Genomic DNA, 27,007 nt, shown 5'->3' on the forward strand with positions numbered 1-27,007 from the left:
AGTAAAAAATCCAACCTCCCTTACCAAAAGAGCGCCAAGTCAATGGCAAAAAGATGGGTCTGTGGTCAAAAGGTCCGGGCTTGAGTCTAATCAACTACCCTCCCAAGGTGGTGGGATGACCGTCCCAAGAGCACACACCCACTTCTCTAAACCTGCGCCTTTTACCTGCGGAACGGAACTGAGGACAACAGCTGCCTTCACTGTAGTACAAGGCTGCCGAGGACCCCACATGACTGGCTTATCTACAATGTGCCGCTAGGGCTTTTTGGGCGCTGGCTCCCTGTCAGGGAATGACATTCTTCCTTTGCCTTCCGCTTCACCATGTTGTAGCTCAGTGTCTGGAATGTATCTGAGTATGTGGGAAAATGGATGGTATGACAATATGCCGAATGATGAGCCATCATCAAACTGAAATAACTTGACGAAAACCACAGGCATGTTGCTGAAAGCTTAATACGACATAAACTTTTAACGTTATTTTAACACATTTTAAACTATAACTCTTTGCTGAAATAATATTCACAAGTTTTACTACAAACAAATCTGAGCAAGGGAGCACTCTCAGAAAAAACATGCACGAAACACTGACCATTTGATGTCACTTACATTTTTTTTCTATAAACTGATGAAGCAAGCAAGACTTGCCAGTTCCTGCATTTCCAATAACCAAGAACTTAAACAAAAAATCTGAAAAACAAAAAGAGACTATGAAAAAAACCTTTAAAACGTGCTATGTTTATTCTTAGACTATGATTAAAAAAAAGAAAAGTTAGTAAGACCTGACTTGCTAACAGAAAAGAGAGGTAACTACCCTGTGAAAACAACAATACACGTGTCAACTTACCTTTTCACCTCTTGGATATTTGGCTTACATGCCAATTCAGTGGTTTCCCAAACTGTGCTCCTGGGACAACTTCCTTTCATGTTGGAAGTCTGGCGACTGTTCTTGTAATGTATAAAATTTGTCCCTTTGCGAGTCACTATTCTAAGAAATACGCATAAGCAGTGACAAGAAAAAATAGCCTAGAAATTTCAAGTGTTTCTGTACAAACGGAAAACCCTGGGAAACTTCTAGGCTTTGAGAAGTTCACTCCTTTCCTTTTAAAAATAGGTATGCTTTCCAGGGGTGCCTGGGTGGCTCAGTCGGTTGGGCGTCCGACTTCGGCTCAGGTCGTGATCTCGCACTCTGTGGGTTCGAGCCCCGTGTCGGGCTTTGCGCTGACAGCTCGGAGCGTGGAGCCTGCTTCGGATTCTGTCTCCTCCTCTCTCTGTCCCTCCCCCACTCGCACTCTGTCCCTCTCTCAAAAATAAAATAAAAACATTAAAAAAAGTTTTTAAAAAGATAAAAAAATAGGTACGCTTCCCCCCGCCCTTGCAGATTTTTGTGGTCTTGCTTCTGTAACTTGTGGGAAGGACAGCTTGAGCCAAGTTTGAGTCAGTATTCCAAGGGTGAAATTTGTCTCATTCAGCGTAGAAAGAATTTCTCATTTCTTCTTTACAGAGTAATATGTTTAATTTGGGATATTATTTTACACGAAATGGAAATGAAGACTCTCCAGTGCAATTTGTTATTTAATCAGCATGATGTAGCATCGGTAGCCCCACGATGCCTTAATAATCCATTTTGCTTTTGCTGTTAGCAAAGAACTTGAGTTATGCGGAGCCCAGGTGCTGCAGAGGACCCTCCCACCCCGACCCCTCCCACTTTGATCAGAACCCATCGACCGCTAGCCCCCATGCTGCTGGACTCATTGCGTGGCCCTGATGAGTCTGTACTGTGGGTTCCCTGGTTTGCACCTCTGAAAGTGTTGCCTCCATACATCTTTTGAAAACCCAGACGAAGCGCTCCGAGCCCTGGCTCCCTCTTTCCCCCAAGGAAGCTCAAACAGCCCATTTCTTTGCTGAAGCTTAGCCTAGCCCTGTTTCTTAAGACCTATATTCATCATCACTCCCAGATTAAGCCGATTCAACCTCTCACGATTTCCACAAGGTTACAGGCAATGAGCTTAGTGGATAGTGCTATCAGGATTGTCGGCGCTTAAAAATAACAAGTTTTATGCTTCTCGTTGTGTGTTTTGAAAGCATGCACATTCAGGTTCATCGCAGCATTATTCAGAGTAGTCAAAAAGAAGCATTATTTATAAATAAATGGATAAACAAAATACGGTGTATACAAACAGCGGAATATTACTCAGGCTTGAAAGTGAGGAAATTCTGACATGTCACAACACGGATGGACCTCAAAGACATTATGCTAAGGGAAACAATCCAGTCACGACAGGGGAAATACTGTATGATTCCATTTCTATAATGTACCTAGAGTAATCAGACTCCGAGACAGAAAGTAGAAGCGTGGCTGCCAGTGGCTGGGGAAGAGGGGAAACGAGGAGGTGTTGTTTAATGGAAACGAGCATCAGTTTGGAAAGATGAAAAAGTTCTGGAGACAGACTGTGGTAACGGTTGTACTCCAATGTGAATGTGCTAAATGCAAATGAACTGCAGACTTAAAAATGGGGGGAATGGCAAATCTTAACGTAATTCTACCACACACACACACACACACACACACACACTAAAACATCCCAAATCTAATCATTTTCATCAAACAGGTTCTATAACCTAAGACGTCGAAGGGAAGATGGTTAGGATTGCCAGGTTAAAATGAAAACACTGGAATCTTTCAATCTTTTTCAATATCTTCTTCTACTTAAGATATAAAGCCCAATCGGGGCGCCTGGGTGGCGCAGTCGGTTAAGCGTCCGACTTCAGCCAGGTCACGATCTCGCGGTCCGTGAGTTCGAGCCCCGCGTCGGGCTCTGGGCTGATGGCTCAGAGCCTGGAGCCTGTTTCCGATTCTGTGTCTCCCTCTCTCTCTGCCCCTCCCCCGTTCATGCTCTGTCTCTCTCTGTCCCAAAAATAAATAAACGTTGAAAAAAAAAATTAAAAAAAAAAAAAAAAGATATAAAGCCCAATCATTGTGCAGTTGACCTTTGAACAACTGAGTGCGTCCACTTACGTGTGGATCTTTTTAACAGTACGGTACTGTAAACGTATTTTCTCTTCCTTGTGATATTCTTAGTAGCATTTTCTTTTCTCTAGCTTGCCTAATCATAAGAATGTGATATATAACACGTACAGTATAGAAAATACGTGTCAACTGGTATTTTATGTTATCAGTAAGGCTCCCCGTCAATAGGAGGACATTAGTAGTTAAGTTTTTGAGTGGTCAAATTTATATGAAGGTTTTCAACTGTCCGGAGGGTTGGCACCCTTTGCCCCTGTGTTGTTCGAGAGTCAACCCTATAAGTTAGAAACAGAAAAGGGTGAGGGCTAAATAAAGATGCTGCCAATATGCAGACAACAGTAAGTACTGAAAAAGAAAAGAATCTGTATACGCAAATTGAAATGTTTATGTGTTATGTCTACACGGAAAAATGAGGATCACAAATCTACGTGCTCCTGGAACAAAAACTCGGACAGCTAAACACAGACTTTGGCTTGACTCTTGTTCCACTGTTTTCTTCTCCTTTGGAAATTTTGCTAAATGTACTTTACTATGGTAACTGCTACCCGGATTGTCCCATAGCCCCAAAAGGCAAAAGGGTAACATATCCACTGAGCTGCACCTTGCTGGACAAAAGATATGTAGTTTCCAGATGTAAAAGCTCCTCCAAAAACTCTTTATACTCTGTCTTGTAGCTCAAACAGGTTAAATATTCATGCTTTAGTGGAAAACCCTTTTGCTGGAAAACCCTTTTGTGTCACCATCTAGAAATGCTGGATAAAATAGATCACATTCCCGCTCCCCCCCACCCCCCCAAAAAATGCACAGCGGAGTTTTCAGGAAAGAAAGGAAAATTCTAGACGCTTGGAACAGAGAAGAAACAGAAAAAAAGCAGTAGGGGCCCAGATACGGGACTGTCAGGGAGAGTAAATCCACACTTAAACACCTCATTACCATAGTGAAACTATAGACAAACACTATAAAGGCGATCAGAAAGAATGGAAAAACTCCCTATAAAGAAACTAAGTTTCTTACCCCAAACAGGAGAAGGCAATGAGATAATACCTTCCCAGTATTGAAGGAAGGAGCACAAAACCAAAAACTGTCTAATGTAGAATTCAATGCATGCACTATTATACTCAATGCCACGGTAGACTTTTGCTTCCAAGAGATAGAATAGGAGACTTTTCCCTATTCCTCCTGCTCAGTATAACTTAAAAGCCTGGAGCCTGCTTCACATTCTGTGTCTCCCCCTCTCTCTGCTCCTTCCCTGTTCACGCTCTGCCTCTCTCTCTCAAAAATAAACATTAAATAAAAAACATAAACAAAAGTCAGCTCTCTCTGGCCATAGGACTAGGCAAGGGCAACCTAGCAAGAGAGAAAACTTTTACACATTAACTGCTCTTTAAACAAATGAAAAACAGAAATCTTCAGCAAAGAGAAGGTCTTATCAAAGAAATAAAACATAAGGAAGAACCATCAGATAGAAATTTTAGAATTGAAAAATACAGTAACTGAAATACATAGTTCAGCAGATGGGCTCAACAGCAAAATGGAAAGGGGCAGGGAAACAATTGGTGAACTGGACGACAAAACGATAGAAAATATCCAATTCTGAACAACAAAGAGAAAATAGACTGAAAGTATATAAGTAGAGCCTCACAGACCTTTGAGACTCTAAAAAAAAAGCTCTAATATTTGTGTCACTGGAGTCAGAAAAGGAGAGGAAAAAGACAACAAGGTTGCAGAGATGCTCAACGAATCAATGGCTGAAAACTTTCTCAATCGGGCAAGGGACATAAGCCCAGATTTGAAAAGCTGAGTAAATCACAGAGAAGATGAATCCAGATAAATCCATGCCAATGTACATCATAACTAAACTTCTGAAAGCTAAAGACAAAGAAAAAAAATCTTGAAAGCAGCCAGAGAAAAATGACAGGCCAGAGAAAATCACAGCTTACCTAACAGGGAAAAAAGTCATCCAAATGACAGCAGAGTTTTCATCAAAAACCAGAGAGGCCAGAAAGAAGTGGCACAATATTTTTCAAGGGCTGGAACAGAAGAACTCTCTAGCCAGAATCTTATATATGGTGAAAGTGACCTTCTGGAATGAAGGGGGGAATCGAGACGTTCTTGGGGAGGGGGGCAGGAACACTACAGAATTTGTCAGCAACAGACCTATCCTCAAAGGAAGGAGGACCATGGGACACAAAACCATGGATAACTACAATAGGCTTTTTCTTCTTGTCCTGTTGAGTTTTCTAAATTATGTCTGGCTATTTAAGCAACAATGATTAACACTGTCCAATGTGATTCTAAATATGAGTGCAGGAAACATTTCAGACAATTTTGTTAAAGGTGGGTTACTGTAAAGGGATGTCAAAGAAGATAAGGTTTTTATATTTCCCTCAAATGCATACAGTGGTGACACCAGTAGACTGAGATGTATATACGATGTAATACTTAGAGCGACCGCTAAACAAGCTATACAAAGAGAGATGCTCAAAAATAGTATACATAAATAAAAAAGAATTCTTAAAAATGTTCACATAAACCACAGGAACACTGGAAAGAGAAATGAAAAACAGAATAAAAAATGGCAAAAATAAGTCCTAATATATCAGTAATTACAATAATTGGGTAATGTATACATGTAGCAATTAAGAGACAAAAATTGGCAGATTAGATTAAAAATATGCCATAACTATTGGCTGTCTACAAGAAATTCACTTTGATTATAATGACCCAGGGAGGCTGAAGGTGAAAGGACAGAAAAAGCCGTATCATGCAAACATTAATCAAAGGAAAGCAATATTATTATCAGGTAAAACAGACTTCATAGCAAAGAAACTGCCTACGACCAAAAGGGTTATTACATAACGATAAAAGGATAAATCGACCAGTAAGACGCAGGAATCCACACCTTCAACTAATACAATGCTATGTCATTTATATCTCAAAAAAAAAAAAAAAAAAAAAGACTAGGAATCCTAAATGTGTATATCACAGAGCTAAAAAGCTTATCAAGCAAAAACTGAGAGAACTTAAAGGAAAAACAGAGAAACCCACAATTATGGTTGGAGACTTCAACACCACTGAGAGTTCTTCACAACCAAGAGAACGAGACCGAAAATCAGCAAGCATAAAGAACAAAAACACAGTAAACCAACCGGACCCAGCTGGCATTTATAGAATATGCCACCCAACAGGAGCACACACATTCTTTTCAGGGACCCATCAAGTTAGACTATATCCTGGGCCGTAAAACAAACCTCAACACATTTAAATGAACTGAAATCATATACAATGTGTTCTACAACCACAATGTAATCAAACTACAAATCAATAAGATGAAGACGGAAGGAATATTTCCAAATACTTGGATACTTATAAATAATCCACTTCTTTAAAAAAATTTTAACATTTATTTAATTTTTATTTGAGAGAAAGAGAGAATTCGAGCGGGGAAGAGGGACAGAGAAAGAGAAAACAAAGAGAGACAGAGAGAGAATCTTAAGCAGGCTCCATGCTGAGCACAGAGCCTGATGTGGAGCTCAATCCCCACAACTCCGGGATCATGACCGGAGCCAAAATCAAGAGTTGGACGCTCAACCCACCGAGCTACCCAGGTGCTCCTAAATAATTCACTTCTAAATAATCTATGATTTAAAGCAGTCTCGCGGGAAATCGAAAAAGTATATTGGGCCGAATGGAAAAAAAAACACATCCTATCAAACTTTGTGGGATACAGCAAAAGCAGTGCCGAGAGGTGAACTTGGAGCGCTAAATGCATACATTAGGAAAAAAAGAAAGTCACAAGCAATTATCTACGTTCCCTAACTCAAGAACCTAGAAAAAGAAGAGCAAAATCAAGCAGGAGGAAGGAAATAATAAAGAGCAGAAATCAATGAAACTGAAAATAGGAGAACAAAAGAGAAAACCCATGAACAAAAGCTGGCTCCTTGAAAAGATCAATAAAATTGATAAGCTTCTGGCAAAACCGTAATGAGTTCAAGGAATTGAGGTCTGACCAAGGAAAAAGGCAAGACTGTGAGGTGGCACAATAAACTTTTTTGGGCACACTTGGACAGGCTGCATCGGAGGGGATATCCCTCTCAGCAGGAGAACGTCCAGACAAGATGCCCAGAAGGGGAATAGGGCAAGGGGACTTTTGGGGGAGAAGGGATTTGAGAGGGGATTTATGTGTCTAGATGATGTCGCCAGCAGTCTGGTGGGGCAGCTAGCAGCTTGAGATCCTTCATAGCCCTTGAGTTTGTCAAAGGTTAGCAGATGGTGCATGTAATTTCACAGGGTATGCAAAGCAGGAAGTCTCTAAATGGCTAAAAATATGCTTATTTGGGCTGAATTTTAAGCAACTGAGTGTGTAAGAATTTGAGGTTAGTGCTGGTAGACTCTCAACTGATGTCCCAGCTTGCCAGGAGAAAGAAAACAACAGAGGGACCAATATACAGGGCCATCTTTAATCCATTTCTATAACAAGGAAAAAAAGACACAAATAGTCAATCTCAGGGATGATACAGGGCATGTCACCAGAGACCCTGCAGACATCAAAAAGATAACAAAGGAATAACACGAACAACTCTATACACATTAATTCGACAGCTTAGATGAGATGGACCAATTCCTTGAGAACACAAAGTACCACAACTCACCCAACATAAAATAGACAATTTGAATAGCTCTCCAGTGACTAACGAAATTGAATCTGTGATTTTAAAACTCACAAAAAAGGAATATTCAGGCTGAGATGCTTTCACTAGAGAATTCTACCAAATATTTAAAAAAGAACACAATTCCATATAACCTCTTTGAGAAAATAGAAGAGGGAACCCTTCCCAAGTCATTTTATGAAGCTGATATTTATTATTACCTAATTTATTATACATTTTTATTTAAATATTTTAATGTTATATATTTAATGTTATATATTAAATATGTTGTTTTATATACATATTTTAAGCTTAAAAATATATTAAGTATGTATTATTAAATACATAATTGCATATTATAAAAATATTAAAAATTTTTATTTACATATATTACAGTGACACCAAAACCGGAAGAAGGCAGTATTAAAACAAAACATACTACAGAACAATATCTCTCACGAATCCTTAACAAAATACTAGGAAACTGAATTCGGTAATGTTTACATTTACAAATTTAAATAAAATTATATACTATGACCAAGTAGGCTTTATTTCAGGGATAAAAGGATGGTTCAATATTTGAAAATCAATGTCGCTACTCTATTTAGGCTAAAAAGAAGTCAGCCAGCCGATCATACCAACTGGTGCAGAAAAAGCATTTCACAAGAGTCAACGCTCACTTGGGATAAAACCCTCAAAAAAATAAATATGGAACTTCCTCAAATTGATCAAGAACATTTCAAAAATTGTACAGCTAACCTTATACTCAATGATGAAAGATTACTCCCCCCCCCCCCCCCGAGATGAGGAACACAGTAAGGATATCTGCTCCCGCCACTATTATTCAGTATCATACAGGAAGTTCCAGCCAGGACAATAAGACATGAAAGGGAAATGAAGCCACACAGATCAAGAAGAAATAAAACTGTTCCTATTGGCAGATGATATGGCGGTATACATAGAAAACCCAAGGACTCTCAAACAAAACAACCTCCTACAATCAATAAGCGAATTCATCAAGGTGAAGATTAGAGAATATAAAAATCAACTGTATTTCTAATACTAACAGCACACACGTGGGCATCAAAATTAAAAATATAATGCCACTCACAATCACTCAAAAAATATACTTAGGTCTCAATATAAGAAAACATGTAAAGGACTTCTATACTGACAAGTATACAATGATAATGGAAAAAAACCCAAAATAAATCTAAATAAAGGGAGAGATATACCATGTTCATGGATTAGAAGACTGGACACAGTAAAGATGTCAATTCTCCCTAAATTGATACATATGTTTAATAGTTTCTACTAGAAATCTAGCAAGACTTTTTGGTACATACAGACAAGCTTATTCTAGAATTTATATGGAAAGACAAAGGAACTAGAATAGATGAAACACCTTTGAAAAAGAAGAATAAAGTGGAAGGAACCACTGTACCTGATTTGAAAATTTATGATGTAGCTACAGTAATCATGACTGAATGGTATTGACATGAGGAGACACATATCAATGGAACAGAATCTAGAACCCAGAAATAGACGTACACGAAGTCATCCAACTGATGTTAAAACTGCAAAAGTAATTCAGTGCCAGAAAGTTAGCCTTTTCAACACATAGTGCTGTGGCAACTGGGCATCTATAAGGGGAAAAAATGACACTTGACTTAAGTCTCATGCCTTATGCAAAATTAATTCAAAACAGATCACAGACCTAAAGGTAAAACATCATACTATAAAACTTTTAGGAAAAATTAGGAGAAAATTCTTCATGATCTATGGAAAAAGCAAAGAGTTTTTAGACTTGACTCGGAAAAACAACAACAACAACAACAACAACAAAAACCAAAACAAGCCAGAAAAGGAAAAACTGATCAAATGGTCTTCCTCAAGACTGAAAACTTTTGCTTTGTAGAAAGTTTTGTTGGGAGAATGAAAAGATAAGCTACAGGATGGAAGGAAGATTGCAAAACATATATCCAACAAAGGACTAGCATCTAGGTTATATGCGTTAAACAAACAAACAAACAACTCTCAAAACTCCACAATAAAAACTCAAATAATCCAATTAGAAAATGCACATAATACGAAGAGATATTTCACTGAAAAGATAGAGAAATGGCAAATAAGCATGTGAAAATATGTCTCTCATCATTAACCATTCATCAGGGAAATGCAAATTAAAACCAGTAGTGAGGTATTGTTACACACCTATCAGAACGGCTAAAATAAAAAATAGTGATAGCACCAAATGCTGGCAAGAATGCTCGGAACCCAGATCACTCACACACTGCTGGTGGAAATGTAAAACGGTGTAGCTGCTTTGGAAAATAGCAGTTTTTAAAAAACTACACGCGCAACTACCGTATCACTCAGCAATTGCATTCCCAGGCATCTATCCCAGAAAAATTAAGGTTTATGTTCACACAAAACCCTGCACATGAATGTTTGTAGCAGTTTTATTTGTAATAGCCCCAAGCTGGAAACAAGCTGATGCTCTTCAACAGGTGAACAAACTCTAGTACATTCATACCAGGGAATCCTACTGGGCAGTAAAAAGGAATGAACCGTTGGCATATGCAGGCACCTGGAGGAATCGCCAGAGAAATACACTGAATGAAAAAGTCAATCCCAAGACATTACGCAATGCATGCATGATTCCATTTATATAGCATCGTTGAAGTGACAAGATTATAGAAATAAAGAACAGATTAGTAGTTGCCAGGGTCTCCAGAGGGGGTGGGGGCAGGAAGGAAGAGTGTGTGCCTATAAAGGGCAATAGATCTTTGTGCTGATAGGAATGTTTTGTACCTGCAGCTGTGGCCACATCAATATCCTGGTTGTGGTGTCTTACAAGTTTTTCGAGATGTTACCACCAGGGAAAAACACAAAGGGGACATGAGATCTCTGTAATTTTGCTTAAAACTGCATATGAATCTATAATTATCTCAAGATAAAAAGCTTTATAAAAAATAAAACAATAGGGACGCCTGAGTGGCTCAGTTGGTTAAGCATCTGACTCTTGATTTTGGCTTGGGTCACGATCCTGGGTTTGGGGGGATTGAGCCCCATGTCAGGCTGTGTGCTGACTGCATGGGGCCTGCTTGGGATTCTCTCTCTCCCTCTCTCTCTGCCCCTCCCCTGTGCTTGCATGTGCTCCCTCTCTGTCTCCTTCTCTCAAAATAAATAGAAATTAAAAATTAAAAAAAAAAAGAATAGGTAACATATCAAATAATGATTCTATAAGTTTACTATGCACAGTCCTAAACTGGAAGAGTTACCAACGGATGTGCTTCAAGAAGGAAATGGTACCCAGGAGGAAGGAGGGCAGCTACAAAGCCAAGCGGTCCAGTCAGTATGTTATTTTCTGCCTGGAGATAGAGGTGTTTGGCTAACACAGATAAAACCAAGCACCACAATGGGTAATGAGTTATTCTTTGTAGGTGAGAAGACTCCAACTCCGTGAGGAGTTTCAGTTAATGCCCCTCCTGTTTACAAGGGGATCTGGATTTCACACACCTCCTTGTAACTGAGCACCAGGAGACGGGAGCCCCGTGTGCTCATGTTCAACCCCGGGGTCAGGAGTACAGCCTGATGTTCTCTCTTCAGAGAGGTAGTATTTGAGGTCTGATGGCCTCATGCCCCCATGTCCATGGCAGGGTAGAATTTGAATTGATTTTACTGACTTATTTTGTTTTTATCACCGTGGGGTTTTACTTTCTTTTTCTCTTTGAAACTGAAGGACATACACATCAAATATAAAGTACATATACGTTTTATATGTCAAGCGGACGGTGCTTAACGGCTACAAAAGGCTTTAATTAGGAGCAGGTAACTAACCATATTACAGAGTAATTAAGGAAGGAAAAATGCCCAGGTGGGTTGTATAAGATAACCTAAAGAGAACTTGTGAAATAATTAGGTTTACTTCAAGCAGACCTGATGTAGTTTTATTATAACGGTTGCTAACTTGGGGGCTCAAAATCACAAAGAAGTTTTCTGCATCGAATCTATGATAATTACATTCACCTGATGAGGGTTTCCTTGGCATGAATTAAGCCTAGAAGTGGGAGAAAGACCATATCCCAAAGTAGAAAATCTAAAATGAATATATGCTACCAATGTACTTTTAATTTTTCACAAGAAATTTAAATGTGATAATAGGAAAGGTATCACATAAATAAAAATCAGTTCCTGTTTAAAAGTCAGCAATTCAGGAACACGGACAAAGTACAGATCAGGAACAAATGGCCTCCATGCCAAGTGAAATAGCTAACAGAGAGCCAAAGGATTAACTCTATGGGAGAAAGCTCACTCACTGGGGACTTGCTGACTTGTCTTTACATTCCTTTCAAGAACCTCGAACTTCTCAGACCAGAGCAGGTTAGAAGCGTATATACTAAGTAGGACTGTGAACTTCAGGACACAGCAAGGCTCACAGCAAAGGCAACCACGGACCAGGAAATGAGCCAGGAAGTGCCTCTAAGAGCACAGCACACTTATTCAGCAATTGATTGCCAACGATGACCTTGAATCTTCCAGAAAATTAAGTCATAGTGAGCAGACAAGATGGCCTTTGCCTTCCTAGTTTCTCCCATGAGCAATGGTTTGGCATTTAAGATTTCCAAAGGTCAGAAAGGAGGCAAGGGCTGGTGGCCCGGGCCACAGGACTGGTTCCACGTTGCACTTCCCGGCAGAAGAAATGTGGCGTGCTGGGACAGTGGGGCCAGCTGAGAGGATTCTTTGGTTTCTGGCTTCGGCAACCAGCGGGTGTGGGACACCAACACCTGTGATAAGAGATACTGAAGGTTTGGAAGAGGAATCCGTTTCGTGGCAAAATAATGAGTGCAAACACAGAGAGGTGAAACTTAAAATACCAGTGAGCCGACACAGTGGAGATGTGGGGGGAGCAGTGCTCCCAAGGGAGGAGGCCCCAGCACCCCAGGTGAATTCATCCTCGCCTGAGACGGGGCAAAGTGAGTCGGCTGAAGATTTAGAGGCGGGACGCTGTGGATGAAAAGTACTGACAGCCTCACAAGGAGCCTAGGCGTCCGGGGGGATTGCAGAGTGTAGGGCGAACAAAGTGGAACTTCCAGGGTGATCGGTGGCGCGAGTCTGAAGACTCGAGGGGTGAGTCCAAGATGGGAGGGAGGGCTTGGTCGCAGACAGGAAGAGAGACCTCCCTTCTTTCAAGACTGCAAGAGAAGGGTAGAGGACGAGCTAGCGTGGAGGTAAGTCACTTCACGGGTTGGAGAAGGGCAGGGGAGGAGAGGTGGTTTCCTGGGCGTGGCACGTTCTTCCCTGTCTTCTACTGGACAGGAGACAAGGGGTCTAGCAAAGGTGGGGACAAAGGGCAAGATGGCCAGGATGAGAGGGGATCGCCAAGTACTACCGAGAGCCCCTTTGAAGCAGACCACAAATCCGCAGTGAGCTTAATCTAAAGAGTGCTCTGTCTGCACGGTGGCAGGTCACGCGGGTTGGGAAGCCAGGGCTGGGGATCTGCATGGTTGAAGGACCAAGAAGGGACGGGTGGAAGGAAAGGCTACGGCATCACGTGTGGAGAGAGAGCAGCTCATCACGTGACAGAAGGGGAGCAGGTGCCATGCGACTGTGTCCAATGAGCAGCCGGGGAAGTGAGTACCTGGGTGGGGGGGGGGGGGCGCGGAGCGGGGAAGAGAAGGTGCCTAGAGACGAAGTGACAAAATGGACACTAAGCTGCGGACTGACCCCTCTGCACGGACGCTGCAGTCACCCAGGAGCGGTGAGGCACGGGGGCGGGGCATGAGATGCTACACCAGGGGACCTCGTAGAATGAGGCATAGTCCCGAGGTCATCACGTCACAGCGATGAGCAGGATCGAGTAGGGCACAGAACACAAGATGGCACGAGCTTCAAAGAGAAAAACGTTCTGGTAACGCTGGTCAGGCAGGAATTAAGCTGCAAAAGCTTGAAGTGTTGGCTTGGGAGAGAGAGATGGTTTGGGCGGTGGAAGAACACGTGACCTGTGAAGGGCAGGTAAAAATAAGGCAAGGGAGGTGGGAAAGAAGGCAAAGCCTAAAGCCCGACTCTGGTACTCTGAGTTAAATGCCAGCAGAGAGGAACTGTGACGTCTGTGGATTTAACATTTGCACCACAGACTGATGGTTGCTCAAGGTCCGGTGACGGGCTCTGTGATTTTGCAGAAGACCTCATTTGGATCAAACCCGCTGTGGGGCCCGGGGGTGTGGATGCAAGGTAGTTAGCAGGTGAATGAGCCTGGTCAGCCACCAGCACTGAAGCTGTGAGTTCCTAGTTGCTTTCTACATGATGTAATAACATAAAAACAGAAAGAATTCTCCCAACGTGCAAAACTGTCCCGAAAGGAAATCAGTGACCAGTGTGGTGCACAGAGACAAAGAGACCTAATAAAAACAATCATCTTTAAGCAGGGAACACGTGTTGGATACTTCAAGCATTTTTTTTTTCATTTTATTTGTTTTACAGAGACCATGCACGAGTGGGGGAGGGGTGGGGGAGTGACCGAGGGAAGGACGGAGGGGGGGGGGAAAGGGAGAGGAGGGGGGGAGAGAGGGGGAGACAGACAGAGAGGCAGAGAGAGAGAGAGAGAGAGAGAGAGAGAATATGAATCTTAAGTAGGCTCCACACTCAGCACGGAGCTGACAAGGGACTCAGTCCCATGACCCTGGGATCATGACCTGAGCTGAAATCAAGAGTCGGAAGCTCAACCAACTGAGCCACCCAGGTGCCCAGTTTTGGATACTTCCAAGAGTAGGATGTTCCATTTGATTCTGATACACGAGAAGATAAAATCATATTAAGAAGTAAGGGCAAGTGGTTTGTCAAATATTTCAGAGAACACTCCAACTGGTGTAATTAAAAAAGAGAAGGTGAACAGTTAATTTTTTATTGGAGGATACATACACAAAATGTTGTCTTTCTGACTTGCGACTTTGGAGCAAACCTGAATACCGTTAACAATATGTGCACATTTACAAAGATCTGTGAAAGCATCCCTTGTGAATGTTAAAGGTCTTCCGCGTTGGTCTGGAAGGTATAAGCTTTGGTCCCCGTTACCCTCCACCCCCCGGTTTTACCCTGAGTTCAGAGACAGATTTTGACTCATGTTAAATGTCCATGTTTGTTTAGAACATGCAGGGGAGCAATGACATCCAGTGGCCATGTTTAATCTGGGTCACCACTGAGCGGAGATCTTATGGAAGAGATTTCTGTACAAGATATATGCAGAGTAAAAACCTAACAACCCTTGAGAATGTGACACAAGGCAAATTTGAGCCCAAATTCTGGCTCTACAACTCCCAGCTCTGAGACTCAGGCAGAGCACCGAACCTCTCAGTTTCCTCACCTGTAAGTGGGACACAGTGTTTACCTTTACACTGTTGTTGTAAGGATCAGAGACACTGGACACAAAGTCCAGTAGATTATTTTGCATAGATTATTAGAACTTCATCTTTTTTTTTTTTTTTTAAAGCAATGTCTACACCCAACGTGGAGCTTCAACTTACAACCTTGAGATCAAGAGGTGCATCCTCGGGGCGCCTAGGTGGCTCAGTCGGTTGGGCGTCCGACTTCGGCTCAGGTCATGATCTCGCGGTCCGTGAGTTCGAGCCCCGCATCAGGCTCTGGGCTGACGGCGCGGAGCCTGGAGCCTGTTTCAGATTCTGTGTCTCCCTCTCTCTCTGACCCTCCCCTGCTCATGCTCTGTCTCTCTCTGCCTCAAAAATAAATAAAACGTTAAAAAAAAAAAAAGAGGTGCATCCTCTACCACTGAACCAACCACGTGCCCTAACTTCATCTTTATCCAGAGTTAAGAGTTATAATTTAGGCTCGGCACACCATCGGTTTTTCAGTAAGTTAAAATTTCCTGTACAACCATGGAAACAGAGCAACACGTTAATACCAGAAGAATCTTCAATCGGTACATATTCAAAGATACTGACCTAAAAGCTTCTTTGGTCATGCAATAGCTAGAAATAACACTGTTCTTGGCAAAATGTAATAGGGAAAATTATTATTGTATAATACATCCCAGAGGAAATACAGAGATGGGTCACTTCTAACTCACAATGTTTTTATACTTGTAAACGTTTAAAGGAACTTGTTTACATAGTAACAAAAGACACTTCAAAATCAATTTTACCAATAAAGTTTTACCAGTCAATGTCTAGACTTATGGAGGTCTCCATGAAATTGAAAAAAAGATAATCCAAAATATAGACTTCATTCTTTTTTTTAATGTTTATTTATTTTTGAGAGAGAGACAGAGCGTGAGTGAGGTGGAGTGGGGGCGCAGAGGGAGAGGGAGACACAGAATCTGAAGCAGGCTCCAGGCTCCGAGCCATCAGCACAGAGCCCGACGCGGGGCTTGAACTCACGAACTGTGAGATCATGACCTGAGCCGAAGTCAGACACTCAACCGACTGAGCCACCCAGGAGCCCCTGGACTTCATTCTTATATAGTATCCTAGGTTATATACATATTTATGACAAAATTATTCAAGGTGCTAGTGTACGACAAGTGGGAAAATAGCGATGGCCACCAAATAGCAACTTCCATTTCCCCCCCAAATATTACCATGGTCAAAGTGACTCTGAAGAGGAACGTTAGTCTTCAAAACACCAAATATTTTTAGCGCATTCAGAAAGACCGTAAGAACTAAGAACGAGTGCAAGTGTATCCCGTTTGCAAAACGACAGGAGAAATTTCTTGTTTTCTAAGAAGACAAGGGATTCTAACGTGTGTGCATATGGCCAATGGGAAGCCCACGCTCTTTCCACTACTGTGCTGCTTTCTCGGACTGCTTCCTCACCGGAGGAGGGGAGGCGTGAAGGAACTGTTTAAGCCCATCATCTCCTTCGGGAAGATCCTTACTTGGAACAAACAGGTGAAAGGGAACTGCAGCTTACATGTTTTGGAGGCTGCAGTAGATGCTATCGTAGCAGATAACTGCCTAACAGCTACTCCCCAAGGAGCCAAAGAACAGGTGAATGTGACCCCAAAGCTGGAGACAGGCATTGGTTATTTTAAGCCAATTATGGCCATTCCCAGCCCCCTCCTCCCTGCCAGACTGGATAAGAAAAACATACAGCCTTGGGGCGCCTGGGTGGCCCAGGTTAACGTCAGACTCTTGGTTTCGGCTCAGGTCATCATCTTGAGGTTCATGAGGATTCTCTCTCTCCCTCTCTCTCTGCCCCTCACCTGCTCTCTCTCTCTCTCTCTCTCTCAAAATAAACTTAAAAAAATTTTAAAAAGAAAAATAAACAGCCTTAAGCTAATCAGTGCAAAGTGTTATTACCCTGGCCACATAATGGGTCCAGGGACAGGGACTTGACCCAATGTGGCTCAACCAGGTGGAGAGTAAGAACTTTTACTCCATCAATGCAGGGAAGAGCTCCTCTTTCCTACGGACGTAACAAGAAAGTGACCAAAGGGCGCCTGGGTGGTTCAGTCAGTTAAGCATCTGACGCTTGACTTCGGCTAAGGTCATGATCTCAGTTTCGCGAGTTTGAGCCCCGGGAGTGGGGCTTTGCGCTCACAGTGCAGAGCCTGCTTGAGATTCTCTCTCTCTCTCTCTCTCTCTCTCTCTCTCTCTGCCCCTCCCCCGCTTGCACTCTCTCTCTCTCTCTCTAAATAAATAAATAAATAAACAGGAAGGAAGGAAGGAAGGAAGGAAGGAAGGAAGGAAGGAAGGAAGAAAGAAAGAAACTCGGATTACAAAGAGTAGTCATTTTATGGCTCTGCAGGGGTGAGAATGACAGTGCTACAGGTCCTTGCCCACACAGCTGAGCTCCCGAATCAGCCAACCCTGAACACCCTCCTCACTGACAGTTATTTGAAAAAAATACATTTCCATATCACCTCCAGCATTGTGAGTTGGGTTTTCTGCCCCCTGCAGTTGGAAGCATTCCGCCTGATGAAACGACCCGAAGGGCTCATCACCTATTATCGACTAAACAGAAACTGCGGTACGCACAATTTCAAAAATTCTTTTATTTTTGGTCATATAGAATCGGTTTGAAATCAAAAGGTGGTCAAGCAAGCCGGGATTTAGGACTAGGGGAGTTCAGCCAACCACTGGCTACTTGGTAACTACCGAGTGCCAGGCATCTGAATGCTTATTGGGAACCACACATTCAGATCGTCTGAGACATCTGCCATCACAACAGGGTTGTGTCTGCCCCCAAGTGCTCCCGGGCCACTGAGCGGGGTGCCAGTCTCCCCCTGAAGTGCCTGATGGATACACCAGAGCCTGCCCTCAAGGCTCGTTCACCTCCACGGTCGACCAACCTCCTTCCACTTGATCAACCTGTTCTCTCCCTAGGTACATTCACCACCGGGCAGCCGTGAGGCCCTGAAGCTCCAGAAAGCCGTGAAAGCACCTCCACAACTCTCTGCCCCCCCCCCCCCCCGTGCACTGTGAACTGATTTCAGATCCGAGCTCTCAGAAGGGAAATCTATTTTTTTTTTTAATTTTTTTTTTTTTCAACGTTAATTTATTTTTGGGACAGAGAGAGACAGAGCATGAATGGGGGAGGGGCAGAGAGAGAGGGAGACACAGAATCGGAAACAGGCTCCAGGCTCTGAGCCATCAGCCCAGAGCCCGACGCGGGGCTCGAACTCGCGGACCGCGAGATCGTGACCTGGCTGAAGTCGGACGCTTAACCGACTGCGCCACCCAGGCGCCCCGGGAAATCTATTTTTTAAAGGATGCCCTGTGTGACCTCTTTAAGTCAAGCAAACGTGGTCTGTGGAAGACGTTTTAATTAGTGTTGCGTTTATATTACACACAATGTAAAGACTGCTTGGTTTCTACCATAAAGAAAAAAAACTATGTCTTAAAGTCGGTTTTCCTATTAACCTGGCCTTTTGTTTCATACTCTGTAACTCAGAAGAAAAACGCCACCTCTCAAACGGAATCAAATCAAAGGTGCTTTTAGCAGTCCCAGAAGGCCGTGTCCAGGAGCACCAGGGACACAGAGACGTCTCAGCAGACCCCTGCTTTCAAAGAGCTCATGGTCTCATCTTGAAAGAAACATTCTCTTTGTCGCAACTGAGATTTGAGCAAATTATAAAAGAGATATGCAAAGTCCTGGGGCACCTGGCAGGCTCAGTCAGTAGAGCATGCAACTCTTGACCTTGGGCTTGTGGATTCGAGTCCCACGATGGGTGTAGAGATTGGTTAAAAAATAAAATCGTTAAAAAAAAAAAATGATATGCAGGGTACCTGGGTGGCTCAGTCAGATAAGCCTCCGACTTCGGCTCAGGTCATAATCTTGCAGTTCCTGAGTTCAAGCCCCGTGTCCGGCTCTGTGCTGACACTTCAGAGCCTGGAGCCTGCTTCGGATTCTGGGTCTCCCTCTCTCTCTGCCCCTCCCCCGCTCATGCTCTGCTCTGTCTCTCTCTCTCTCAAAAATAAACATAGAAAAAAAAAAAAAGACATGCAAAGTCCAGTGCAAAGATAGTATATATTTTATGAGGACTTCTGCAATAACAGGGCATAAGCAAATGAACAAGAGAAACAGTGTTATAACCAAGGGAGCACACCACATACAGTAACATTTTAAATGATAACAAAAGAGAGAGATACTTTGTTTTTAAGTTCCAAATTTTTGCTGCATGCTTAAAAATTCACATTTGAAAAATTACAAGCCTCCCTCTAACATACGTCCACTCGCCCATAATTTATTAGCCCTTGATGAACGGTGTACCCTACCTGCACACCTAAATATCATTAGCTGCTTTTTTAAGCACTTAGATGCCAAAGACGCAGCACAGAAGAGAGACAGAAAGAAACGAAGACTAAGATAACTACGCGTTGTCATATAGGAGTCTGCCATTCTGAGTAGTGCCGGAATGCACTTGGCTGTGGCAGAGTACAAAGCCGTCTTTCTCCAGGTGTCACAGCCATCACTATCAGGGACTTCTTGGTATTGGCCAAATCCCTCCACATTAATTTACTCTGGTTTGGGGAGCTCAGAGGGGGATTACAAAGGGAGAAAACTTGTAGTTACACGGCGTTTATTTGATTCATATGTTGCAGTGCTATTTATTCTTCACATTTACCCAACTTTATCCACCCTTTAAGCAACAGTACCCTGCATGTCATTTTAGCTTTTAAATTACATTCACAGCTACAGAGAAGCACAAAAGGATTCTTCAAACATACAGAGCATGGTCCGTTACTAACATCAGACTGGTAGAGAGATCAGCGATATTCAGAGAACACAGAGCACAGAGGATTCAAAGGTTTTTCTCTCAAACTGTTTTCACTGGCATGTATCCTAACGGAGTTTTCAGGGACGGGGGAAAAAAGAAAATCTATTCCATCAGCCTAACCAATCTCTAGAGGGTGGATTATGAGAAGACGTTCAAGAAACAACATCAGCTTTCTCCTCATTCCAAAGAAATATTCAGAGCAAAACGCTTGCCTGATTAGATATGCTAAAAGTGGAAAGAATCCTGTTACGGCTAATTCCATGCCTCGGGGCCCAAAGTGTGAGATACTTTTCAAAACACATTGGTGACGTGGTTCTTAACAGAAGAGGTATTACTATTATTACTAAGTTAAGAAGGAAAGTTCACATTTTAGGCTTACGTGGAATTATTTTTCAAGGAGCAGAAGAAGCTTTGGAAACACCATTTACTTAAATCATGATGATATTCCCGTGAAGCTGTGGCCTAAGTTGCCAGTAGTCTGGGTTCCCGGATAGATTTTACCAGGACCCCTTCTAACTTACCCCTACCGGAACCCACCTCACCCTTGCCCAGGCGGTCGGTTTCCCTTCCTGCATGCGGGGAGCCACAGAGGTTGCTTTACCGCCAGTTACAAGGACGCCATACCACCAGCAGCAAACAACTGGTCCAACTACTCAGGTTGCTGTGACCCCAAAGCTGGAGACAGGCATTGCCTTATAATCCACTAATCTTGCTTTATAATCCACTAATCTGGCCCCCCGCTAACCTTCCCTTGCCTCCTCTAGGGTTAACAGTAACTTGAACTACGTTAAGGGGTCTATTTAAAAGACAGAAACCGGGGCGCCTGGGTGGTGCAGTCGGTTAAGCATCCGACTTCGGCCAGGTCACGATCTCGCGGTCCGTGAGTTCGAGCCCCGCGTCAGGCTCTGGGCTGATGGCTCGGAGCCTGGAGCCTGTTTCCGATTCTGTGTCTCCCTCTCTCTCTGCCCCTCCCCCGTTCATGCTCTGTCTCTCTCTGTCCCAAAAATAAATAAAAACGTTGAAAAAAAAAAAAAAGACAGAAACCAACTGGATTCAGGAGATGGGATGATGAAGAATTAAAGATTCCAACTTTCTCTCAGGCAGATGGGTACCAGGGACAAATAGAAGGCTGGGGAGTAGGAATGGGTTGGTTGGGTTTGGGATGCAGTGTGTTAGGATACCCCAGGCCATCCAAATGGAATAGTTAGGTATGGAGTTCAAAACAGGCTCTTAAGCCTGAGGGACTGATATGACTGGAAACAGAGATTCAGGAGTGGCAGAAGTCACAGGCAAGGATTGGGAGGGAATGCTTTATAGTTCAAGTGACTGTGAAAATTATCGTCCACTTTTGCTTTTCTAAAGAACAAGGTTTCCTCCTGAAATCACTGTTGCAGCAGATGCTAACCAACTTGGATATAAATTGGAAAATAAATTAATTAATTAAAAAAAAACAAAGGGCAGCCTTGATCTCAAGAGTGCCCCCAAACAAACAAACAAACACATCACCAAAAAGCGAACAAACAAGTTTTCAAAGGTCTGGGCACGGGAGCCATTATATAGCGTAGGATCTCGACCTTCTATCAGGTCCCCGGACCAACAGCACCTGCGTGGGCTGGGAGCTGACCAGCCATGGGGCCGCCATCCACCCCCCATCTACCGAATCAGAACTGCAACTTTACGCACCAGGGGACTCGGGGGCCCAGCAGTCTGAGGACCTCTGGTGTAGTGTTCCCCACGTTCTAGTTCTTTAAATGGTCACCCGTTTTCAGTACATGAAGAAAGGAAAACATAAACATTAGAAATGATAAATAGATTCGATTCGGAGAAAGGTCCTTTATGCCGCTGTTATACGCTTCCTTGACTGACGTTTATGTCTTTTATGAAATTCAGGTAATGGTTATTTTGGTGATTTCTCTAACAGTAAGTTATTTTATACTTTACTGGCACCACATACCTTTGAAGATGTTACTTCCTTTACCCCAAATATCCTTACTCTACTTCCCCTATTAAGCCCAAATTTCTCCATGAGTCATATTCTGACTACCAAGGCCCATGTTTTAGTGCCATAGGGCTGCCATACCAAAATGCCACGAGCCGGATGCTTAAAACTAGAGAAACTTATTGTCCACCAGTTCTAGAGGCTAGAAGTCTGAAATCAGATGTCAGGAGGGCCATGCTTTCACTGAAGGCTCTAGGGAAGGACCCATCCCTGCCTCTTGCTAGCTTCTGGTGGGTGCCCACCCCCTTTGTGGTCCTTGGCCACTGCCGTCTCAGCCTGCCCTTCGTATCACATTCTCCCTGCACGTGTCTATACCCAAATCTCTCCCCTCTTATTCGGGTAGCAGTCATTGGATTAGGGCCTCCCCGAATCCAACAGGACTTCATCTTAACCTGATTACATCATTCCTATTTCCAAATAAAGTCACAATTCGCAGGTACCCGGGGTTAGGACCTGAACGTATCTTTTGGGGGATCCAATTCAACCCGCAACGGCCTACAATGAAATATTTCTAAAAGAAAACATCTTGATAATTCTCCAAGTGATGTGGTAAATACTATAATACTGTGCTTTCCAAATAAGGCACAAAATAAAAATATGAAGACTATATTGTAATAAACTCAGCACACGACTAACAATTTGCGTTCTTGTTTCATTAAACCGTGTTCGTTGTAGAAAGCATAAAGTCCAAGTGTAGAGACTGATCTTAGATTTTTTTTCCTCAGTCTTAGCCTGCTTTAGTCCTTACTTTTTTTCCCCTAGCATTTTCTGCACCACTTATATTTTTTAGCCCCTTTTTGGCCATCATTGCTTGGGACTACCTAATCCACTTGTTAATTTGTCTCGCAAATCTTGGTGTCAGGAATTACTTAAGGCCAATTTGTGTCACCTCCCAAGTCTCAGATGGCTGGAGTTCTTTAGCCATACTAACTGGCTTTAAGAATGCTCTGAAATCTACACTGGGGAAACACTGTTTCAGTTTAGATCTACTTAGACAAGGGTTTCCAACGGAAACAGATCTGTTTTAGATTTTAACTTTGTGTTACAATCTTACATACAGTATTCATGTGGTTATTAGTTTCAGGGCGGGCAAAAGGTTTACTACTCAGTCTATGGAAGAAGACATATTGCCTTAATTTGCTAAAAAGCATTAAAGGCAGATATAGTTCATCACTAGTACTTTATAAGCACTGGCTCTTTATTTTTCACCCTATTGCTGTTAAGCTACACAGAGCCTCCTTTTCTGGAAGAGAAAATAAGTATAGAGCACAAAGGAGTTTAAAGGTTAGGCAAACATTCCTTTACCAGCTAGCCAAGAGGCACACGTCTGGAAGGTGGAACCTGATTGTTTTACTTTTGGGGAACAATGCTGTGCAAATATGGTCAATGATAAATGAAGGTGACAGCTTACGACTTTTGGCTGGCAGTTTCAACTGCCACATTTGCTGTTTCTGAAACCAACTTTCTTTTTCTTTTCTTTTTTAACGTTTATTTATTATTGAGAGACAGAGGCAGAGCATGAGCATGGGAGGGACAGAGAGAGAGGAGAAGACACAGAATCCGAAGCAGGCTCCGGGCTCCAAGCTGTTAGCACAGAGCCCGACGCGGGGCTTGAACTCACAAACCGCGAGATCCTGACCTGAGCTGAAGTCCGATGCCGAACCAACTGAAGCCACACAGGTGCCCCTAAAAACCAATTTTCTATTCCATTAGTTTATTCTAACTTTCTCTATTAGAGAAAAAGATTAAATTGTGAGTAGAAACACATTTGGATGGAATCATGACAAAAGAATACTGTTGCTTAAAGCCTTATGATATTTATTTATTTATTACATTCTTTTAACATTTATTCATTTTTGAGAGAGAGCGAGCGTGAGCAGGGGAGTACAGACAGAGAGGGGACACAGAATCCGAAGCAGGCTCCAGGCTCTGAGCTGTCAGCACAGAGCCCGATGTGGGGCTCGAACCCACGAACTGTAAGAGCATACCCTAAGCTGAAGTCGGACGCCCAAACAACTGAGCCACCCAGGCGCCCCCTTATGATCATAATTTAATCAGTTAATCTGTGATGCTCAAAAGTTCAATTAACTGCATCTAAAGTGTAGTAGAGATATGCGATATTTTATGAAGGTTAGTTCATATAACACAAATGAAATGTAAAAGCTCCATCTCCCGAACTCTTCCAGTCCTTTCTTCCTCATTCATAATCCCCACCTGGTTTTCTTATTCAGACTTTCCACCCCTCCCTAACGCTCCTATCCAGGTCAGAGAAAAAAAGTGTGGGGTAAGGAGCACTCGAAAATAAAGAAAAGCACAAGGACAACCAAATAGCGCTAGGGAAGTGTATTTTCTTTGCAAAATCTCCCAACTGTGGTTCTGTACAGGGAGGACCCGACCACATGGATGAACGGGACCATTTGTGGCTCTGACAACACTTCAAAAGCCATCGGGTTCCTGGAGGATGTCCTAAGCCTTCTAGGAATGGGTGTAATGCCCCAAGGGGCACCAAGAACAGGGCAATCACAAGTCACAGGAGAGGCTGAAGGTGAAGCAAATGCACTGTGACCTCACCCCTCTTAGGAGAAAGATGGAGCCTTCCATAGGCTCTCTCCACCTCGCCCTCACCTCTGTACCACTGTTTAGGCTCCCCTTATTGGAACTCCATTTCTCTCCAGCCCTGGGCATCTGCCATTCTGCCGCCCTGACCAGTTACTACCTCCTAGGCTCCCCACTCTGGGCCACGGTTCCTTCTAACATACTTTCCGAAGGCACAATCCTCCAGAACTCCTGCCCGGAGTTTTAACTACTCATTCGTTAGTGTCCTGATGGCATTAACCCCGTATCCGCCACTAGACTGCATGCTCCATGAGACCAGAACCACGCCTGTCGCGTGGCCTGCGGTATTTGCAGCACCCTGCTGGCTCCACCCTGCCATTCCACGCGTGTCTGCTGAAGGAGCAGCGGGCCACCACAAGAGACCTGAGTCCGGGTACATACTTTTGAACTTGAACCTCTCCCTGGGATTGTAAAACTCCCAATCAAAGTCTTAATCTGAGAACGCACAATGCCGAACAAGTAATCAGAGACCGGTAAACATCTCGAGCCTGATGCAAAGGAGACGTGTACGATATTAGTTATTTTTACCACGCAGGACTAAAACAAAGCACAACAACACAGTAGATGAATTGGGAAGGCTTTCGATTACTCAAAAAAAATGATTCCCTTATAGCATCCAGGTGTGGGTGCTACAGGGGCAGCAAAGATTAAGCAGATAGGGCTCTGCTCCCAGGGTGTTTAGGATTTTAAAAAGGCACATTTATAAACAGCCATAATGTAACCCAGAAAGGACTAAACACCCGAGAGACGGAGAAAGGGAGAAATAAATGAGGCAAGAGGTCTCCGCACGAAGACACGGGTTAGTCTATCGATTACTTCTCACTGTAATCCCAGGGCAAAGAAAGGAATTCCAACCCAGGAAAGGTCATGCTGGAATATTCGAAGAACACACTGAAATACAGGCGTCGCCCTAAGTCCTTCACGGCCCCTCGCCGGGGACAACATCGCAGAGGAAAGTCTTCAACTGGCTTTCCAGACCCGGAGCTACCGAAAATTGGAAAACCCTCCGCGTGTGAGCGCGTAGAAAAGGCCGGAGGAAACTTGAGAAAGCAGATCACGTAAACGGGCGGCGCACGGCCGGGCCCGCGCCCCCGCGCCCCCGTCGCCCCCGACCTCCCGCGGCCCGGACGCGCCCCCGAGACCCGCGGCCCCGCGCGCACCCGCCCGCCTCGCCCGGCCGCCTCGTACCGTAGGTTTCGGACATGGCCGTCTGCGACATCTTGGGAGCGGCACCGCCTCTCGCCGGGTCACCGGCTGCAGCTCCGGCCGGGCCGGCGGGCGTGGGGGGCCGGGGTCGTCCTCCGCGCCTCGGTGGGAACGGCGAGCGGCAGGGGAGCGGAGGAGGGAGGGGCCCGCGGTCCCCACGGCAACGGCCGGCCACCCCGCGGCTGCGGCCCTGCCGGACTGCGGGCTCCGCGCAGGCGCACGGCCTCCGCCCCCCGCCGGGCCCGGACGGGGACTGGGAGGAGGAGGAGGAGGAGGAGGAGGACGAGGAGGAGGCGGAGGAGGCGAGGGGGCGCGAGGCCCGGCCCTTCCGTGGTCGCGCGTGCGCACGCAGACCGCGGCGGGGGCGGGGGGCAGCTGGCGCGGGGAGGCCGGGGCCCGGGCCAGGGGCGGGGCCGGAGAGCGCCGGGAGGCGGGGCGGGGGGCGCCCGGCGCGGGGAGGCGGGGGCTGGAGTGGGAGCACGGGGGTGGGGCAGGGCGCGGACGGAGGGTTGCGGCTGGCCGAGGTCGGGTTGCAGGGGTGGGGAGGGGCCTGCGATCCGCAGGCTTGTGTGGGGTGACCGAGTGTTGGGGACAGTGGGGTCTAGCTCCTGGGCAGGGACGGCAAAATGCCTGCAGTGGGAAGACAGTCCTGCCGGATTGGCCCTCCGCGGTAAAGACTTTGTCGTCGTCGTCGTTAGCGGCTCTCAGGCAGGAAAAGACTTCTTTAAACTATTATGGTCAACCGGGGAACGTGGTTAATGGGTAACTAGGAGGCGGTAGCCCCAGTCGTCCAGCTAGAAGACCAGCCCCTGTGGCCGAGGAGGCTGGCTTAGCCGGGAAACTGAGCTTTCCGCAGACCTGCCAGGCCCTCTCCTGTAGGGCTAAGCTGGTGTCTGGAGAAAACGGTCAGAACTTAAGGTGCCCTGGTGCTGGAGAGAGTCCCCAGAAGACTGTAGACATTGGCCCTTCTGCGTCCCATGTTAGGGAATCTGGTTTACGGGCAGGAAGCATCTCCCGGACCTCAGCTTAGGTTAGGATTCGGCGGCTGGGTATTCTGATTTAAGGCGCAAAGCTGAATTCAGAATCCCCTTCTGCTGGAAGTGCAGAGGTAAATGTTTGTCAGGAAGAGAATTTTGGCTGGGAGTTTGCTTCGTCTGAGCATGACCAGAGTCACATCCTGTGTCCTAAGACCTAGCCTTATTCAAAAGGTATAGTAGGATACTAAAATATGCCTTGGCTAAGCTCGCAAGTAACGTGCACTGTGGGGAAAAGGC

The 27,007-nt window shown here is 44.4% G+C and overlaps 1 protein-coding gene across 1 annotated transcript in view; it reads right to left on the reverse strand.

The window, feature by feature from the left end:
• The window catches only part of RAB4A (RAB4A, member RAS oncogene family), a 45,981-nt gene extending 19,899 nt beyond the window's left edge, over window positions 1-26,082 (reverse strand). The window contains exons 1-2 of the mRNA XM_047088632.1: window positions 25,716-26,082; window positions 607-687 (exon numbers count right to left, since the gene is read on the reverse strand). Coding sequence (XP_046944588.1) covers window positions 607-687; window positions 25,716-25,746 — 112 coding nt within the window. The 5' untranslated portion in view covers window positions 25,747-26,082. The remainder of the gene's footprint in view (window positions 1-606; window positions 688-25,715) is intronic.
• Window positions 26,083-27,007: the final 925 nt, after the last annotated feature.

Source organism: Lynx rufus, unplaced genomic scaffold, assembly GCF_022079265.1.
Source record: "Lynx rufus isolate CCGP_SWC_20201006 ecotype Redwood Valley unplaced genomic scaffold, mLynRuf1.p SCAF_25, whole genome shotgun sequence".
Taxonomy (NCBI): Eukaryota; Metazoa; Chordata; class Mammalia; order Carnivora; family Felidae; genus Lynx; species Lynx rufus.